General features: G+C 32.9%; 1 protein-coding gene across 1 annotated transcript in view; it reads left to right on the top strand.

Moving 5' to 3' along the window:
• LOC123714054 (ATP-binding cassette sub-family G member 8) overlaps positions 1-22,219 on the top strand; it is a 47,676-nt gene that overhangs the window by 17,464 nt on the left and 7,993 nt on the right. Inside the window, exons 2-9 of the mRNA XM_045668125.1 lie at positions 18,005-18,074; positions 18,328-18,451; positions 18,866-18,997; positions 19,554-19,694; positions 19,823-19,967; positions 20,690-20,874; positions 21,434-21,584; positions 22,039-22,194. Coding sequence (XP_045524081.1) covers positions 18,336-18,451; positions 18,866-18,997; positions 19,554-19,694; positions 19,823-19,967; positions 20,690-20,874; positions 21,434-21,584; positions 22,039-22,194 — 1,026 coding nt within the window. The 5' untranslated portion in view covers positions 18,005-18,074; positions 18,328-18,335. The remainder of the gene's footprint in view (positions 1-18,004; positions 18,075-18,327; positions 18,452-18,865; positions 18,998-19,553; positions 19,695-19,822; positions 19,968-20,689; positions 20,875-21,433; positions 21,585-22,038; positions 22,195-22,219) is intronic.

Genomic DNA, 22,219 nt, shown 5'->3' with positions numbered 1-22,219 from the left:
TCTGTTTACCGACTTCGATTTTTACTTTATCCGTTGACCTATTCTCGGAATAAGATATGTTTTCCACTTTGTTATCGTTAAATATTTTAAAAGAAAAGGAGCTAAACGGGCAGGTAGCTCATCTGATGTTAAGTGATAACGCCGCCCATGTACAGTCAATGCTATACTCTATGGGGTCACTACTGCATTGCTGGCCTTTAAAAAAAAACAGATACGATTTTTTTTTATTTACGAAATAATAACACATTAAACCGTGTTAATTGTTAGTCCCAATTAAATTTTAATTACTAATCTAATGAAATCTTAATGAATACTTTCTGTAAATACGTTTTTAAGTGAAGTTTAGTAGTTTTAATGGTGTCAGATTTGTTGCAACAAATATGTTCATTGCCTTCCAGTGTTTTTAATACTTCGTTGCAGGTTTACGATTTCCGAAACATGTTCTCTACGTGACATGGCTTAGTCATTCGCCAGTCCTTAAGCTTAGCTTTAGCTATTTAGATCTAGGCTATATGGACGTTGGCATCATTTTGACTGCTGAGAACTCGAGTTATTGTTATGTTTCGGGTACCGTAATATAACGGTCATAACCTTTCGTTATTTTTAAATACGTGTTGAACAATTGAATTTAATTGATAACTATGTTTAAATTTATGTATATAACTAAAAGTTAATGTAGTTATAATGTATGAATGTATGTTAAAAAAATAAAACATAAACTATTTCAATAATTGTCTGATAAAAATTCGTCCGCTGCAGCATCTTCGCCACTATTTTACATTCCTTCCCCGCTGTCTCATTTATTCCATCTTCTCTGGTTTCTGGTGGGCGTCATCACTTTTTTCTTCCCACTTCTTCGCTTCTTCTTTTTATTTTTTTCGTTAATATATCGTTAACAAATATTTATATTACATTACATTCGTTATAATGCTTGAACAACAGAAGTCTGTCGAAACACAACACGAAATGTTTAACATAAATTTTCGGGTAACTTTGAATTATAGACAGTTGCCATTAATAAGTCACACTATAAACAATGTCTGGGAAAAGAGATATTTATCATTCGGTAGCAGAATGGCTCTCTCACGAGGTTACAACAGGTCAAGGTATTTGTGTCATCACTCATATTTTTATATTAGAACCAATTATTACATCGAATTAGTTTGTGTTTAACTGCACTCACCCTGAATATTGACACAAGACTCTGAATTTGTTATGTACGAAATGTCAGGACGATTATAATTAAAAAGTTTATTTGAGAGGAAGGCATCTACGTCTAATATTAATAACTAGTTGGAATAGTTAATTAATTATAGATCCAATTTTTCAATTTATGGGGTGTGTCATGTTATGATAGAAAACTTTATGGACACAAGCTATTAGCTATTAAATAATATAGAATAATAGGTGAGGCTGTCATTCCAAGGCAGTATCGGCTCACCGAATCAGTGTTGCTGGTCACAGCAACTTGAAGTCGGGACGGTTTTTTAAGATTGTATTTTTTGTGTTTGTAAGTAATTTGCGTAAGAAATATTGATCAAATATTTCAATTTCTTTTAATTAATATAATGTACAAAGCTTTGTATATACATACGTACGTTGCTATACGTAATAAAACCGAGAGCCGGCTTTCATTATTATTTTGTTCCTATATACGAAGCGTTATTCCTTATTATAACTAGCCGTTGATATAGCAATACCAACATTAAAAGTCGAGATTGAGCGGAAACTGTGTGTCCGGTTTGTCAAAAGCAATGCGTTTTTACATACGGAAATTCTCTCGACAAGGTTATAACTCTTTTCCTCGATGTTGAAAATATTTAAAATTCCTTGGTAATGTTACTTATTACCAAAACGTGAGTATGTAAATTCTTGACCCAAATTAGTGATTGTTTTTATGATGTGAAAAATCAAGGTATACAAATACTAACTGTTAAATATTATGAGGCAGAGATTAGATCAATGAATACCTATTTTTTATGTGTTATTTAGGCCTAAATAGTGAAAAAAACAGACTCCCAGATTATTGCCTGAATTGCAGAACGCCATACGATCGGAAACCATGTGATCATTTTGGCCCTCCATTAGTGTTTGCTATTTACATCTGATTCTGTGGCTTAGTATTGCATACCTAACTTATAGCATGTCTGAATCCAAAATATTACTTTACTATATATAAGAAACTGACTATAGTGTAAAATTTGTTTGAAGGAGCTATTACATATTACGGAATAATATTCTTTGCGAAGGTCATTGACCTTAACCTTCGATATTGTTAATTGCTTATATATAATGAAAAGGCATCAACGTTATATAACACCATCATATGTATAGTGTTAAATGCTCACTCACGTAGGTACCTATGTGGGTCAATAACGCATGAGACAAGTTTTTCTTCAAACGCTCACGACTTTCATTTTTACTTCAGCACCGTTATAAGGAATGTTTATGGATGACACTTGCTTTATGAGTTTATTAAATTAATAATAAGTTGTTCCAAGTTCAAATCTGGTTCCACTGGCTACTAATTAGAAGAGATAAATAAATAACAAAGAATTCAATCACTTCTTCTTTCTCGTGATTTTTTAAAAATACATTTGTCTACTTCATCATGGAACATTACGATCTAGCCTAACTTAAGACTAATAAGTAATGTAAGTCAATCCTAATTTACTAAAATGGATTTTTACCATAAGATAGCGTCCAATAACACCGCTTACAGTACAGTTAAAGGGATAACACTGTGTTCTTGTGTTCTATAAATCTTGCTCGTAAAACGAAGGAAAATATCGTGAAGAAAACGGCATGTCATACCGATTAATCAATTATCTGGTATCTGAGTGACGTAAGAACGCCTGTGATTGGTTTTAGTATTATAACGTTATACACAAAGGCTTGGAGAGTACGTCACAGCATTTCACGCTTTTTTGTTTTTGATAATGAGACTAAACAAACATCTTTAGTTTTCGATAGCTGGCTGGCTAGCTGGCTAGTTGGCTGGCTGAAGTGATTGCCGCGCCCCTAAACACCTTACGCTCATTTCTTGAATGGGAAGCTGGTTCCACATAGTGGTGGTGCACGGCAAAAACTACCCTAAAAACGTGTAGTTGTGGGAAGACAGACGTCGTGGTGATACGGATGGAAATTCGTATTCTGCCTCGAAGTACAATGATGAAACTTAGCTGCAGGTATAATAATCCGAACAACTCCTCTGAATACACACACATCTCTACCCCATTGGCCATGGAATGAAGCCGCTCGAATAGTGACTGGTTTTCAACGATTTGTTTATAAGTTACTAACTATACCAAAAAGTTTTTATTTCGAAGTCCTCAATAATACTGGCCAGTTACGTGTAAATAAGGTCCAAAAGATTTTTACTCTGTGTCAAACAAAAAAAAAACATCTTTGCATCGACTGATATTGTTTACCATCAACACACTAACATAGGCTACATAGAAAACGATTTTAAATTTTCCACTGCCAATTAAATGCGGCAATCCTAATATCTCAGCCGAATTTCTTCCTTCCTTAATATGTGCGTGTCTTGCATTTCCGACCAAACACGATTCTATTACGACTATAATGAATATTTATTGATCAATTAAGTTAAATGGTGTAAGAAATGTATTATGTAAGTTAATTAATCAAAGGAAATGCTAGTTTTGTCGTATTTTATTGAAATTATGAATAGTTTATCTATACTAATATCATAGTTATAGAGGACAGTTTTATTTTAAAAAGGTTAAAAACTACTTAACCAATTTCAAAAATTCTTCCGTCATTAGAGTGACATGATCACTGAGTAACATAGGCATACGTCATAAATGTCCAGTCTTTTGACAGGTCCCTTTATATGTACATTTAATTGCAGTCGCCTAATAATGGATAAAATGATTTAAAAATGAACTTTAGTTCTTGATAAATCACAAGTTAATAATTAACAAGTAAATAATTCATTTTTAATCGTTACTATTATTAGATTTTATATACAAGCAGTCTTCTGCGCCTGATGATCAAACTACACATACTACTACCATAATCACTCTTGATTCTTTTTAACTCTATGCTTATTTATTTATTAGTAAACTTACAGCTAATATACATATTATAAAACAATCCACATAGACAATACAGAAAGCCAAAACAGATTACATTGTACAAGTAAGTAGTAATGGACAAAATATATTAATAAAACTAAAGAAAACTGAAATTAAACATTTGAAATAACAAATAATACTTAATATTTTAAATTACTGCTTAAACAAAATTAGAGTCTTCCCGCCTCTGCAAAAACTTACCCACATCTATGGTGAGGTGGAAAATATCAATATTCTCATAGTTGGTGTCATAGTTAGATAAAACCCGAAACATTGGCGAATTATGTAGGTAATTCGATTTCGTAGGAGGCACATGGAACAATTTTCGATATCTTGTTGCATATTGATTTTCAATGGCGATTAAAATTAATTTAGATTCACATTCTTCAACTTTAAAATCTTTCTACGTGTGCATTACTCAATTCTTATTATAATAAATATCCATATTGACGTAACAATGATTACTTAATAAGTTATGCAGTATCATTATATTGCTGAGCGTTGAGGTTATTAAAATTATTCCGCGTTTGCCAATTGTATCCAGTGACTGTATAAATTTAACATATAAAAACAATAGAGCGAGGGATAGCATTTCATTTATTTTGGTCAGCTAACAGGGGTACTTAAAACTTAAATTTTAATTTTTCCGACGTTTCGCGTGCTTTACAGCGTGCGTGGTCACGGTGACTGAAGACAAAAGGTGTTGAATGTCAAAAGTATCACAGCTTTAGAGAAAGTTGTGTTATCTGTATTTATTTCCCCGGAGTTGATATCGACTAAAAGATGACGGGTTTTTGCAGAAATGACTCACGGTGTCCTTTATTTTCGCGGATTGTTGTCTTGGGGTTTTGATTTGGATATTATTGGATCCCAGGTGTTTGATAATTTTAGGCTGTCTTCTCTATTGAAATTGTGGTGATTTTTTATTTCAATGGCTTCGCGTAACAATATTGGGAATCTTTTATCTTCCGCAAGTACTTTCGGTTGGTCAAAGCGTATGTAGTGATTAGGCCTATCTAGTGTGTGTTCACAGACTGCTGATTTTGTGTGTTGTCGTCGGCTTTATATCCGCAATGTGTACTTTGAGTCTGCTGGACATATTGCGTTTAGTTTGCCCTTTGTAAGACAGGTCAGTCACAATCCAGTTTGTATATAAGTGCATCTTGCAACGGGGTGTTACTTTTGATTGGTCTTAGGAATTCCTGAATCTTCTTGTGCGGCTTGAAAATTGATTAATAGAAGCTCGTTTTAGGATCCGGCTAATTCTATCTGTAACTCCCTTTACATATGGCAGATAGATTGGCTGGCGGGGAACTGTTTGTGTCTTGTTTTTATTTCTGTGATGCAGCCGGGGGATGCGCAGCTTGTTTCGGTGTAGCACCTGTTTTACATGCTGTAGTTCCTCCCCGAGGTGGGCAGCATCACAAAGACGTTTGGTTCTCTGGAACAAACATTTACCGACGGAAAGCAGTTGTAAAGGGTGGTGGTGGGATTCACCATTGAGGTACCTATCTGTGTGGGTTGCCTTTCTGTGTATTGTGTGACCTAGTGTGCCAGATGGCACACTTAATTATTAAAGCATCTGCTTTGCGTATGATTAATAATTAATAAGCGTCATATATGTAACGTATATGACGCTTATGCCATGTTGACGGTAAGTGTCACACCTCGACGTTAAAACAATTATGAAAACAAATGCTTTTTCGAACCTAATAGAAGATTCAATAAAAGTCTTTCCTTCAACTTTGATTTTGTTCCCTTTAGAGTAGACTCTTGTGCCGTGGGGTTCCAGTGTACAGGCATAATTAAAGATTTAAGTTAGCGCCTGGTAGATAGTACCCGTGTCCCAAAGCACCAGCTTTGGAAACGCACCAGCGTTTCCCGCTCAACGAATAAGTATCGCAATACAGCGAGGAAATGTCGCCAGCATTAAAAGTACATCCCACAGATAACTTTTTAAATTCGTGCTAATTTTCTATTTATCTATTATTAATTATTATTATTGTAATGTAGGTAAAAGAATTTTGTAAATTCTGTATATAGAAGATATAAATGGAAGGAGGTTTTGTGACGTACTTAAATAAAAGTATTTTAATATATGGCCTAAGTTATTACTTTAATCTATAGCATAGCTCATATATGTATTGTGGTGTATTAAAACAAACATCGAATTAGATTTTACACTATTATTAGTAAAATTGTTTGAAATTACATGAAAACAATGTTCCCTAAAGAGAAAATCAAATCATTATAAAAAAGAATGAAATTACGAGAAAGTAATGTCAACCTGACAATTTCTCGTACGTGGTAATTCTACGCATCAATCTGGAACTAATTTTATCACGATTCAAAAGGTACGTAAATGAAAATGTACAATGACATGTACTTTCATGTAATACGTGGAAAATTGCTTGTTTCTTTGAAATTTTATTAAATACGACTAGTACAATACACCTTTTTAATTTATTATTGCTGTGTTGTAGGTAATTTATTAAGACGGTAGGGTCCACTTGCTTGAAAATAATTGCACAGTCTAATAATTAATTAATTATAGGATAATAATGTTATTTTCCTTTGGGGGAAAAAAGAGGTTCTGCAATATAGGAAGGTTTTGTTTAAAAATGATGATGAAGATGATGTGTTACTTTAATATAAATAAAAAAGTTACACTACATTTAGAAGCTTAGGCGACTATAAAACCTGAATTTGTGCGTTCGAATTTTTCGAAAGTTTACACAAATGTTTCTTTCTATGTGTGCAATGAACTTGCTCACATAGAAAGAAACTCAAAAATATACGACATGTGTCAGTCACAGAAGGCTGATATCGCTTTGTCCATAAACAATAAAATTGGTCAAAGATGCGTATAAGGCCAAGACCAGTTAGGGTTGTTACGCTACTGGATTACTATTATTATAGATAAAAAATCTTAAATTCTTACAACTGGTACGAAATATTACCATTAAGGCATACAGAAGTTTTATTGATAAAGACATACAAATTAAAATTGTCGATTACAAATAGCACGTTTCCTCTCAGTCACATCCTGTGAACGACATTCCTGATCAATGAATGAGTATTTACGAAACCTCTGACTAATTCTGAGCCATTGAACAATGTTAGCAAACAACAACCTACTTTTTAACCGGTTATAATTTATTTATTTATATATAGGAGAATAAAAAATAAAAAAAACCAATGGCGCCACAACCTTTTTAGGTCTGGGCCTCAGATTTCTGTATCTGTTTCATGATGATTTTTTTTACGAATAGGCAGGTAGGTGATCAGCCTGTGCCTGACGCACGCCGTCGACTTTTTGGGTCTAAGGCAAGCCGGTTTCCTCACGATGTTTTCCTTCAGCGTTCGAGCTAATGTAAAATGCGCACTTAGAAAGAAAATGCATTGGTGCACAGCCGGGGACCGAACCTGCGACCTCAGGGATGAAAGTCGCACTAGGGCAACACTGCTCGATATACAGAAGAAGTATATCGAGCATAGTTTATTTGTTTTAACTTCGTGTTTAACAAATAAATTATAAAAACGAAACGAAAAATTGATTGCTCGTTTATCAGAATGCTCAACCTGGGAATCAGTGAGTTTTGGCCAAAACGCGTTCTTCTGAAAGAAAGGACAAATGAGATGATGGGATGGTACATGACATTTTAAATTAGTTTAACCAATTATGTTACGAACATTTTTGTTAAAAATACCTTTGTTTCAGTTCATTTTTAATATGTAGCTAGTATTGAAGTCATATATTTTTTTAATTTTGGGAGATCTTGGATTCACTTTTTTCTTATTGAACACGGCACAAAAACATTATATGTGTAGACTTATTGAAGCCTTTTATATGTCCTATGTTTGAAACATGTTGGTAAGTAGTACATATTTAAATAAAGTTTTGACGGAAATAAAAAGGGGTTTATTACATAAAGCACTTGATTATTTAATAATAAGAAATTTACTTTTTTATAAATACCGCTACATTATAGATGTAAAAAATCGATTAAACAGTCCTTGAAATGTGTGAACGTTATAATAGCATGGACTCGTAAATGTTGAGGAAAGTGAAAATGCATACTGATAATATTTGCACCGGAGTTGCAAAGTTACAATTCAGTGACTAATTTTAATTTCATATTACAGTTCGTGTATATAAAATACAGTTTTAATGTACCTACCATATAAAATTTAAATCTTATTTTTTCCAAAAATGTATATTAAGTTTAATAAATGCTTGTTACTTGCAATTACTTAACGTTAGACCACTGCTAGACACGTTTGAAATTCAAAGGACATTTATTTATTTAGACCTTGTTACCTTATACAAAAACTTACATATGAAAAGGAACCCTCCTTTTTACATAACATAAGTTATTAGGACCTTATGGAACAATAAAAAAAAATCTACGGAGAGTACAAGAAGTGCATAAATAATTAACAAAGAAGAACATAAAATAACATGTAACACTAACTATAACTAAAATTAAGTTAAATCTAAAAGAAATAAATTAATATAAACAAAAATGTTAAAGTAAATTTAATTACACAAGACAAGACATATTCGAGATTCAGCACCAAGACGGGAGTAGACTCGTCCGTCGAACTGCAAAGAAAACTAACACTATTCTATCAATAATCCCATTTGTGTTAGTAGTTTAAATTTAAGATCTGTAATGTAATTTTTACGTCTGGGTTGTCAAGAAGGAACTGCTTTCAATAAGACCGTTTGCTTTCTTTGTCTTTTGTATTTTTTTTCTCATGCTTATTGTAATGTGAATAATAATAATAACCTTTAATTTTAGATACTTTTAAATGTTATTATATTTCTATCATGTCATTATATTTACGTATCTGTGTGCCCATTTTTGGCAAAGGCCTCCTCAAAATCCCGCCAATTCTGTCTGTGCTGTACAAGTCTCTGCCATGTGCCTATGGATCACTAATTTGGTCTATTGTACCAGTTTAGTACTTTCTTGCTCCTGCCTCCTGGTAATGTTAATTGACGTGTTTTTATTTTATGCAAACGGTTTTTACTTTGCGATAATGCTAAACCTAATACAATGACTGTGAGTAAGATAGTACCCGGCAGAAAAAGGTCGATCGCCTATAATTTTTCTATCGTATATTGTACTTTTATAGGCGTACCTCGGATGTAGTTGTGTTACAATTCACCTTCTTATACATTGGTCTCGCAAGGGTCTATTCAAGTATTACGTAAGCACTATTGGTCTTTGTATTTGGTAATTTTTTACTTTTTTACACATATACTCAAACTAAAAATATTTTTATTCATATAACTAAACAAGTACACTTATGAACGTCAAAAAGAAGTTAAATTTATTGTAAATTTACATTTACTACCAGTTCGCAAGTCAAAGGCGAAGAAGAACTGGCAAGAAACTTTCCGCCACTCTTTTTAATCGCCAAGTATTGAGTCATACAAATTGTTTGAACTGGAGCAAATCAATCCCAAGGATTAGGTTCATTTTAGTATTCGTCAAATTTATAAAAAGCTTTATTAATTAATTTCCTTTGGGTTTGTTGTAAAAACGAATACAATTTCCATATAAGGAGTGGTTTATCTTCTGATTACCCACACCTTGTCTATGAGACATATACCAGAAACGAAATGCGTTTTCGAGGATTCCTACAAAAAAATAAATTATTTTATTGGTTATTTTTGCTGACAAGAGAAGCGTGGGATAAATGTACTTTAAGGGTCCCCAATACAACTTACGGAACATCTGTAGTCTATTGCAGTAGTTACACTTAATTTCAGACTCAAAAATCTCATCTTTAGTCATAACATACTATACTTATAAAGTCAGTGATTCAGTACGTTAGTGATTGATTCACTATGAATAACATCGTTAGAATGTCGTACAATCATTAACAAATATATTTTATATCATTATCTAATGCTTTGATACGTAGTCTATAATAGGTAATGGCTAAGCAAGGTATGTGAAAAATTATGACACGATCAGCTGATTACTAAGCGAAATACTTTACAGATAATTAATAATGCCAAGATATACAATAATAATTTTATTTATTGCCACTGGTTTCATAACAAACGTACCCCAGCTTTTGATCTAGTGAAAACGGTAATTCTGGAGCCTCTGACTTCCCAGTAAAATAAGTCCAGGTAGATAAGTCGAGAATTACAATTCTTTATGTCTTATATATAATGTGAATTATAACATTTTATTTATAAAGACGCTAATTTCTCCATTCTCCAACTTTCTCAGTCCTATACGACAAAAGTATATTCAATTTAATATACAGAAATCACCGTCATTATTTAAACATTATTTTCCTTCGCTGTACGTGTTAGTAAAAGGTGCAGATGGGCTCAAATCCTTGATCCGAGAGTGACATTTAACCTAGCTAAGTGTGAATCCCGATTGTCAAAAACGTATGGCATATTGTTTGACAATATAATTTTTTTAATCACCACTGATTAAAGCATTTTATAAGCATTATTATCGAATACGAAAATCTATAAAAAATTAATTAACTGTTGTAACCTAGGTTTTTTCACAATATACTGACTGACGTTTCTACGAATGTAATTTATACATTATCTAGGTCAAGATAATACAGAAAATTTTATAAATTATACGAAGTTAACAAAAGGAAATGCGAAGTTGATTATTACTTACAATCCCACTTATTTGTCACTTTGAAATCGTTATTACATTATATTTAAACTTAAGATGTTGGGTAATGTAACTTTACTACCACCTATACTTAAGCCTCTGCTAGCGCGTTGGCCCAAAGTGAGTCTTGTTCTCCCAAATGAGACAACGCCACCTTCACCTTGCGCTGCTGCTTGCTGTCAGCCTTGGAGCTCGCACAACGCGTCCTTCCAGCGAATTCTGTGTCGACCGACGCGCTGACGGCTAGTATTTCTAGATATGCTTTCTTGACGATCTTCTCTTATTTTCTCGACCAATGGAGATGTGATCGACGATGTGACCAATCCAGCGGAGTCTATTGGCTTTGATTTCTCCTATGACATGACTTTAGGTACTCAATCCATACCATTAACGTCATCTCATTTCTCCCTTCACATTTAGGGACCACATTTTAAAGTATTCATTTTATTCGGATCCTTCAAGAAAAGAGCGTATCAATTCTTAAGAGACACTTGCGAGCCTTCTGGCAATGTAAGTGTCCATGGGTGGCGATATTAACATCAAAGCTTTTATCCGTTATCCCCCTGTTCTGAAAAAAACATAAATAGTTGTCGTCTCTTATAATTTTTATAGTTGATTAGCGAGAATCATTATTTTATAACAAACTTCGTTAAGAAATCGTCAAAGAATAAATTCTCCTTCGCTTAACGTAATACAGCTGTGACTTACATCGTATGTCATTTGAACCTGTTCTTAAATATACATTAATGAAATCTTTTATAGTAGAAATATAGTAATACATTCGGGACTTATAAAATAATTCACGTTAGTATTAAGAAACAAATGGATTCGAAATTTGCATCATTTCAGTTACTTTTACGTCGACTGCATTTTTTAGTCTGTGGTTTACATTGGCTAAGGTGGATGTATATAATCGGGAATGTGAGAAGATTTATGGATCTTATCGACTATTCTATATTACTTATATTCATAGTAAATATTTTTTTAAACATAAAAATGATAATTATTTAACATAAAGTTATACAATTCATTTCAAACAATTACTAGCATACAAATATCCAGTATTTACAATATTCTTAACCTACAAAGGAATAATAATAAAAATTAAATAAAAAGAAATTAAAACGAATTTTAAAAGATTGGATACAACACAGGGATTGTACCTTTCGGCAGCATTTCCTCGCTGTATTGCGATACTTATTCGTTGAGCGAGGATGCACCAGCTCTGTGGTTACCGGTACTATCTACGCGCCAACTTTTATTATTAATTACTGAACCGCACGGACCAAGAGTCCAAGGGAACAAAATCGCAAGAACTTAAACAATTTAGTTTTCAGAACGAATTAATTTCTCAACCTCTTTTTAATTTTAGACTTATTGAATAATAATTAAAAGTAGCTTATAATATTCCATTACTTGTTGTGTTAACCTTGTTTAATATTACCATGATGTACTGTATTATCGGGATATAAGTATGTACATTGATTTTAGTCATGCTATTTTTTTATTTATAAGTTCTTAAACAACGTGTATAAAAGAAAATATTACATCACAAATGTTACACACATACACACCAATTATATTAGAAGCAAGCTAGAAAGAGACAAAAATAAACAAACAAAATAAAATATTAAAACAATAATAACTAAAACTAAATGGAAACTCAAACCTCATTAAGAGCATGATAAATATAAATATATTATGTTATCTAAATAATGTTTGTATAAAACTTTTATATTTTGCGAAAAATCGAACGGAACAGTAATAAAAGATGTATATTTAAAAGATAAATTGCACTAGCCACTAGGATTCCCCGTGAGGGCAGCTAGTCTCTTCCATTTGGCTAATTAACTTGATGTAATAATGTCTACATAACATTTACAATTTTATAATTAAACTACTGTTGTACAAGAATACTTTCCGTGTCAGCATAAGTCATTCAGTAAAAGTTTTGAATCGATAGTTAACATGAACAAATACCAAGTACGTGATGGAATATTTTGTCAATAAATAAAATACACAAATTGTGGTCGTTTAAAGAATATTTGCAACAGTTTCGATTTCCACAGATTAATTTTGCAAACAAAGCTCTTCATCCCACTCTAGCCATCGACAAGTAATTACGAATTCATAATCAATTATACATGAGAATGTAGGTAATACTCAACAATGTTTATTTCGTAATCGTGTCGTACATATCGTACTGTAATTGTCATTACTTAATTCTTAATAAACAACATAGTTATTTATATAATACTAGCGGACCCAACAGACTTCGTTCTGTCAAAAAGATTTGAAATGTGGCAGACCCCGATTGGGATGTCTGCTGAGAGAGCTTAAACTAAACCTGATTGAAAAATAATTTAAGGATAGTGGAAACCTAAAAGTGACAAATATTTAAAATTTCTGTGGCTCATTGATATATTTTCCTATTAGTATGTATTCAAATAATTTTGCTCAGATATGGATATTAAATTAATAATTCAAAAATTAAATCATTTTGTTTTTGCGATTTGTTTAAGTGAGTGCTTGTAATTTAATATGAACTTTATTGAACAGTAATAAAGTATAAATTGACTCTACATTACTTCTACAAAACGTTTGTATGGGAAAAAACCAACCAATTCAACGAACATTAAAAAAAAGAATTGGTCCAGGCGTTGTAGAGTTATGCGCTTACCAAAACATTTTGCGATTCATTTTTATATTATAGATTAATATATAATATTAGCAGTGTTGGCGCAGTGCTAGTGTCTTTGAGTCATTTCTTGCTATGTACGTTTCTATATGCGCATTTTCACTCGTATGATAAGGACAAACATAAAACTGTAATATCAGACACGTTCTGATTACCTCCTTCATCATCATCAGCCTCCTTTTTTTGGTTGATTTCTGGCCTTTCCATCTTCCTCCAGTACGCCCTGCGCTGACCTCTCTGCATCCACAGAAAGCCAACCTCCTTGACGATGTCGTGAGCCCACATAGTCGGGGCCCGGTGACTTTTGTTGTGCCGAGGTCTCCATTCAAGGAACCAACGGGTAGATCTTTTACCTACTTACCTGTTTAAAAATGATACAGAATTCAGAGGCCTAGACTTGTAGGTTATAGGGAAACTGGTTATGAATATACGATTTGTTATTTCCTACCATTTGTTCGTAAGTTCGGGGATACACCATACCTCGCCTCGCCTTTAAAATCCTTAATGTTAATAGTTAATAGTCAGTACTGGATGTCGAGGATTAATGTGGAATTCAATCCGTATCTCATCGACATTCGTCGTTCCACAACAGAACGATTTTCAAGGCAGTTTTTGCTATGCACCAATCTCCAAGGAACTCTAAGGAACCAATCTCCTACTGAAGTACGTCCGAACAAGAAAAGAGCGTACCAATTATTAAAAAGTACGAGCCCTCTGACCTTGAGAGTGTCTATGGATGGCATGACTTAACATCTGCCCCTAGAACAAAAAAAAACATTACATATAAAACAATGAGTCATATATTCTAATGATATAAAAACTTGTCAACTTGTGTAATGACCGGTTAACATATAACCGGAATAATTATTGCAAATTAGGTGAGGGTCTGCAAGTGACTTCCAATATTTGTCTGCACATGGACTGAATTAAAAACTGGTTTTTGGCTACCGTATACGTATACACTTTATACGACTTTTCTTTGTTCAAATCCTAATGCTGTTGGGTTACAGAAGGTATTCAGGAGGTGTCAAACAAATTGTCTTAAGACATCTTTTTCAGCGCTTAAGAGATCGTAACTTTCACTTCATCTTGGTATCAGTGATCATACCATCCTAATATAATCCTATTACCAGTTTATCAAGACTCCAATGTCAAAGTGTAACAATGCCGATCACTCTTTTGTAATAATGGAAACCAGATGTGTTGGTAGAAACTAATTTCCTCAAAATAACAACCGAATCCAAAGGCGTATCTTACATTATGTACGCTTACCAATTAAGCGGTCACTTATGATCTAAGCCGTATCCAGTTCAACGACTCGTTAACTAGTTCTACCAACGGTTAGCGACATCTATATTGAAATAGTATCTGTCAACCCATCTCTATTAATCATAAATCCCTTGATTTAGAAATATACATATACACCGTTGACTGAAAAATACATTTTTGAAATAAATAAATTTAATATCACCAATTTTAATACAATTATTCACCTAGAATACATATTTTATGTATTCTGTGTAATAATAATTAATTGGTGTATTTAATTTATAATTATTCGACTTTTATAGTACTGTGATGATACAAAACATCTTAATAAGGCAGTGTTTATTGCATTATGCAATAAGAGAAACTTTCTACAAATCTTTATTTCTCATTTTATTGACGAGTTAGCTGACGTAGGGTTGACATTTGTTGACAGAATAGAATTATACATGGTCTAGTATTAAAATGACTAAACCAACCATTACTACTAATTTGAAAATGGCCTCTTAAGATGAACCGACATACAAAATCATTTTTAGTTAATAATGATCCAAAAAACATTGAATTAAAAAGTATTTAATTATAGTATTATTGTTTAAGATGAGAGAGTTTTTACTGTTCTTAAATTTGTAAAAAATTAAATTGTATATCTCAAAAACATAACATCTATCTTTTAATATGTTACAATACGAATTCTAAATAGTTTATAATAAACAACAAAGGCGGATATCATGATGATGTTGTAGGCACTAATATTGTTCTAATATTTTATATTTTAAATCGTATTTTTTTTATCTGAATCTAAACACATAATTTATTTAATTGCTATATTATTTATACTGACACTCCTATTGACATCCCTAGGAGGCATTCACCTACATTGATTTCATTTCTACAGTGAAATGATCATGGTATATTTACTATAAACAATGCTCGTCTCACACACTTGATCTTATTTTGTAAAAATGTCTAGTTCAAGGTGATTTACGCTGTCTTATTTTAATTTACTAGTGAATGCAATTTATTGTATTCATTAAAAAATAGACCCAAATCGAATGTTTTGCTATGGAACTTAATTTTATGACCTCTATTTAAAAAAATGCGATACACACATAACATAATCAGTAATCACGATAGGTTTTATTAAATTTACATTTATATTTTTCTTATAAGCACAAAGATAGGAATGAAATTATAATTATATTTAAACAAAAATGACCGTTAATTTATGCAATGTTCAACAACAGTGAAATTAACAATAGGTCACAGACAAATTGTACTGTTGACATATCCGATTATACAGATAACATTTCACCATGCTTTGTAATTGAAGTGATTAAATTCAGGCCATACTTAATAGAACTTTATTACACTGGTGATGGCAAACGTCTTTTGTTGTTGATGTTTAGTCTCTTCACGATATTTTACTTTACCTTACGATAATATTTTTACCATGATATAACTAGGATACAATATTTGATACAGTAGAATCCTGTCCTAAGCTGTATATAAAATAATAACGTTAAACTAATATTATACATAAGAAAGATTCGTTTGTTTGCATTGAATACGATCCATCATGAACATGGGCTTTCGAATAGTTTCATAAAAGTTATGGATCCTAAATAAATATATTAATAAGAAATAGATGTTAAAAATAATATTAGGTCCTTACATATGAAATTGGCGTTTTGTATGGGAGGAACAAAAAGTCGAATATTTTTAAATATAATATATTTAATTAATCAAAGTATGAACCATTGTTTTCTATGCACTTTTGCCATCTCATAGGTAGTTCATTGATCCCTTTACTAAAAAAACCAGTCGGACGGGAATCAATAAAATCTGTGAAGGCGATTTGGACTGCCCCATCAGAGTTAAATTTTTTCCCTTGCAAGAAGTTGTCCAAATTTCGAAAAAAAAAAAATGGTAATCTGTTGGAGCAAGGTCCGGGGAGTACGGAGGATGTCTAAGACATTCCAATTGAAGCTCTTCTAATTTGGTGAAGTAGCAGTGGCGTGGAGCGATTGACCGGCCTAGGTTGTTTAGCCGCTAGCTTTTCCATCATGGTTTGCAATTGCTGACAATAGATATCAGCCGTAATTGTCTGGCCAGATTTGAGAAAACTGCAATGAACAATATCGGCACTAGTCCACCAAACGCTTACCAGTAACTTTTTTGGGGTTAATTTTCGCTTGGGGCAGGATTTGGCTGGCTGGCCAGGATCCAACCATTGCGCTGAGCGCTTCCGATTATCGTAAAGAATCCATTTTTCATCACAGGTAATGATTCGGTTTAAAATACCTTCATTATTGTGCCGGTTCAGTAATGTAACGCAGCAGTCGACGCGCGTTTGCCGGTTTGCTTCAGTCAATTCGTGAGGTACCCACCTTTCATGCTTTTTAATCTTCCCAATTTGCTTCAAGTGAATTAAAACAACTCATTTTGTAAAATGAGTGACGCAAACAGAAGAGAAAAACAAATGAATGACGGTCATCGAAGCACAAATACATGACATACAAATAAATAGCAGAACCTTACCAAAGAGCAGAACATCGTGATTAAAGTGGCCAGTACGAAATACGCCAATTTCATATGTAGGGACCAAATATATAGATAGTAAAAATTCCTAAATCACATACGCTGCAAAACCTATTGAGCAAAGGACAGCGCTGCAGCTGTTGGACACGCCTGCTCCACAGCATAATACTGAGCCAAGGCCAGTTAGAACCACAACACACACACATTACACAATTCAAATGTACCTTATTCCTTAAACAATATTTTTTGTTATTTTTCTTTTATTATTATTATTATGTTATGTCTATGTCAAAGTGTTATACAGTTTTAAAGAACACATCAACATTTAAAACAAGTCTGCGATATGTCTAACAGGAAAATATTCTTTTTGCAATTAGAAGCTTACCGTCTTAAGCTTTAGGCTATAGAACATCGTGCTAAGACCGACTTTATATGGGTGCTCCCCATAAAGCTAGTCATAAATATGATTATAAAATAAGTTAAGGCCCTTGGCTAATTACTCTAATTGTTGGCCTCCCACGCCGTATTGCGATACTATTAACGTTATGGTGGTTAATAATCACGATTAACCAATTCGATAACATAATTTTATAAGAGTTAGTTATAATCATAAATACAAACACTGTTTCAATAACAATAAGAGTTTCAACTTATTGATAATAAAAGCTAACTATAGCTAATTCATTTGTTTATTTGGCTAAAATGTCTTCTAACAAAATGTTTCATTGTTGCAGATGCTATAGATGTCGAAGAGTGGAAAATGAAGATTCCAAAATCCTTCGACCAGCTGTTGGGATGACAAAGGTAAATTAAAACACATGTAATTTAATACATATTTTTTTCTTTACTAACAGTGGTTGCCTGGAAGAGATCGCTCGAAAGCGATAAGGCCGCCAGAGGCCCTCCCTTTCATTTAATTATGTTCAATTTTTTTTATGTAATGTAACGAAGTGTTAATAAATAAATAAAATAAGATTACTAATAAATATTTAATGCAATAAGCTCAAATTTAAAATGATTAAAGTCAGTTATGTGTAATTTAAAAATATTGTTCTAGTAAGAAAAATGTCGCAGCCACTGGGTATGGGTGGGGAGAGGCGGTATTCGGTGCCCTCCAACCCAATGTTGCACGACCCCCGCGGCATGCACTCTGAGGACTTGCACGCCTGGTCTATTTATAGGTATGTTTGTCAAGACCAACCAAATGCCCTAGACTTTTAAAGTCAAAAGATTCGCATTTGAATGTAACAATCAGAATATAAAAAGCGATGCAACCTTTTGCAGGGTTGAGCCTCAGATCATTTATAGGCAAGTAGGTGATCAACCTTCTCTGTCTGGCACACGCCACGAGCGCCAATACTGGTGGTGGCAAAACAAACACGGTTTAGCTATACGTATTTTGGTGATCTGTCTTAGACGGGAACCACTAAATATTGGTGAATCTCGCAAGCAACTGTAAACTAATATCTGAAGTATTTTTATAACAACATTTGCAATCATTTACAATGTTTCTAAATATACCTCTATAAACTTATTTATTTAAAATGAATTCATTAAAGACATTGAAATCTTCATTGAATCGCTAATATTTTCAGGCAAAACCTAAATTCTGACTTTACGGACAGCGCCCTCGGTAGCACGGACAAAAGTCCGCTACCATATGGAAACTTCCAGCTTCGTGATACCACTGTGCAGTCAATATTATCCCACCCCAGATATGGACCAAAGTAAGCGAATATTATTTATTTTTACTATTTTTAATTCGGGAGAAATTGGCAGCCGTATCTAATAATCTCCTACAGGAAACCAATTCTGTTAGAATGTTTTGATTATCGTTTTTATATTAAACGTGTTTATGACACAATAGAGCAACAAACTGACAAATCATTATTTAATTTAAGAAGAAATTTTTTTGTGGTAACAATATTCTAAAACTACATTCTTAATTCCACATTCTATATTCCTAATAAATAATAATAATAAATAGAAAATGAAAACAAATTCAAAAAGTTTGGTCAGTGTAGCACTGTCCCTTTAACGCTGGCAGCAATTCCTTGCTGTATACTTGCGATACTTATTCGTTGAACGAGGAAAGCAACAACCAAGCTCTGGGGCCATCGGTACCATACATAAACATATTAAACGCGTCCAAATAAAAGGTTTAGTCGAGGTAAAGGTTCTACTTATTAAACCTTATAGTGCGTTGTGATGAACAAAGGTCATATAAAAATATACATTGTCATATTAAAAAACAATTATAAACAAATTAATTAATGGTTTCAGATCAGCACTGGGTTCCAATATGTACACATACCTCAAGTTCGGCTTACCGCGCGTATTCCCACCAAATCATAACGGATCGCAGCGCTCTGGTACGCCGAAGCCAAAAACCTCAATTGGGAGTGGAATGAAATCTGTCCCCAGGTATAAACCCATAGAATAAGTAGGTTTTTAGGATTACTTTCTACAAAAACAAGGTTAACGAACCCAGGAGAAATATGCCCATGTTGTCGAGAGTAATTTAAGTAAATTAATTACGTCTTAAATTTTAGGATCCAGAGACAAACCAGAGGCGTGAGAGAAACGTCGTCTGGATATGACAGTTCAGACAACGAAACCTCTACCAACTATAAATACAATCGGAAATACCGCTCGGATCCAGACTTCCGGTTACAGAATATGCAACAGTCTTATCAGGTTAATTAATGTATTTTATTACAATTTTCTCGGAAACTCAAGAATTAAATAAAGAAAGAAGTCTTTAGGAACGGAAAAGTTTCTTGATTTTTTTTAGGTTTTCGTAGTTTAAATTGATTAACATAGCTTTTACACATTGAAAGAAATCAATTTTTTTACCGTACGTGGTCACCGTCACCACGCACGCTTTAAAGCACGCAAACGTCGGAAAAATTTAAATTAAATTATGTATAATAGAAAATTATTTTCTTTCAATGTGTAAAAGCTATGTTAACCAAAGACAATAGTTTAAATTGAGTTGTTTGAGTTGGGAATTCAGTTTTTTTTAGGTTTAAACCACGCACTTTTTAAAGGGAACAGATATTTAAAGAATTGTGTTAAAAATACATTTGCAATTTTTTTTAATTATATTTGTTCACAAATTTCTCGAAAACTTTAAACAGGTTCAAGGTCTATTCCAACTGAAGGTCCAAGTTTCACGAGACTGATTCTCAGTAGATTTTGTTTGTCCGCTCTAGATGTGCGTGACAAACATTTACTATTTAATTCATATATTATTGTGTAATTTTAATATACAAATATCGAAAACTATATGAAGCCTGGTCCAACTAAGGGTTCAAGTTTCATGAGAATCAGTTATGTATGTTTTTAAGTAATTAAGATTTCTACAAACATATAAATAAAATATTGAAAGCAAACTCTGAGTATAAAATTGTTTACAGCATGCCACTGGAGTGCCATTAGTCGCGATGCATCAAGCTGGTATAAGAGAATCGCAATGGGGGACTTCGAAGCATAAATCAGTGAGTGAAGCGAACCTGTTGGGTATTGATGCGCGTACGCATCGCTCTTATACAAATAGACGGAACAGCGTCGCTGATTTTGTTCCGGATAATGATCATCAGAGGTAATATATATCATTTGTTTTAATTTCTGATTAATCGCAACTTTACTCATTTAAGTTTAAGATTTTTTAAGGATAAATATTTGTCTGCATAAAAACATTAAAATCTTTAACATAAATTGCCTAAAGAAAGAGAATGGCTGCCCATAACACAGGGATCCTAGTGCACTTTATTTTACCTAAATATCCTGTTATTTTGTATAAAACAGTTTCATTTATTCTTTCTTATTATACATACCAAGAAAATAACATAAAATAAAACATAAGTGAAATCTTCAACATTTATATGCTTTTGTAAGATCCAAATATGTGTTCAGTTTTTTGCACAGTAATCAAAGCTACCCAGTATTTCTTTTGGAAGTGTTACTGTAACAAAAAATCCACATTCAAAGATACATATAAAATAATATTTAACCATATTAATAGAAACTATTTTTTTCCGCAAGTTGCCGTTACGCAATGCTTCTGTGAATAACGTTTCGTTTTAATGATCTCTCGCTGCACACATTAGCACATACACAAAAATGAATATTGATTTAAATTTATAATAATGTTCTTTTAGCTATTTGATGCCAGCCTCTCATCTGGGCGGTCGTATGTCGAAGGCCGGAAGCCATATGTCTGTAGCTCACTCCCGGAAGCATTCCACACTTAGACCTGGCGACCACCTTGATGGCTATACCCACTCCGCGTATATATATCCCAATTATTATGTATGTATATTTTAGTTTTTTAAACGGAAAGATAGTTGTTTTTAATTAATTTATTGTTTTATTGTAAGGCAATTAATTAAATATTATAATATAGGCTGTTTGTGACCAATTGGTTAAACCATTAGTTCATTACTTAATGTTTGTTTTTTCTCATTATTTTGTTCAATTTCAAAAATGATGAGTTTATTAACAACCCGCATAGTCACTTGGTACCGATAACGTTGCCAGGTTTGTAATTATAAGTGTTCATTGAAATGCGTTATTTGCCGAAGACTATCATTCTTTTAAAAGAGAATTTATTGAAAAACGCCAAATACTACAAATCATGTTTGTACGTGAATTTGTGTGTCACATAGTTAATACATAGTTTTAATTTTACGTAAAAGAGAATTGTAATTATAATAATTCTTGCGCTACTAATGCCTACATTGTAATAGTTTTATAACAATTTTAGGTAAACAGTTTAGAAATAACGTCACCGGAAAACAAATCAACACTGCTTGTCTCAGGATTGAGTTTTGAGGTGAAGTCTGGAGAGATATTGGCGGTTTTGGCCACATCTCAGTGCGAGGCCACTGGGCTCTTGGACGTTTTAGCTGGCGCTAGGAAGGTATGAACATCATTTAAGAACTAAT

Source organism: Pieris brassicae, chromosome 9, assembly GCF_905147105.1.
Source record: "Pieris brassicae chromosome 9, ilPieBrab1.1, whole genome shotgun sequence".
NCBI lineage: Eukaryota > Metazoa > Arthropoda > Insecta > Lepidoptera > Pieridae > Pieris > Pieris brassicae.
This window is presented reverse-complemented; position numbering and strand designations above follow the sequence as displayed.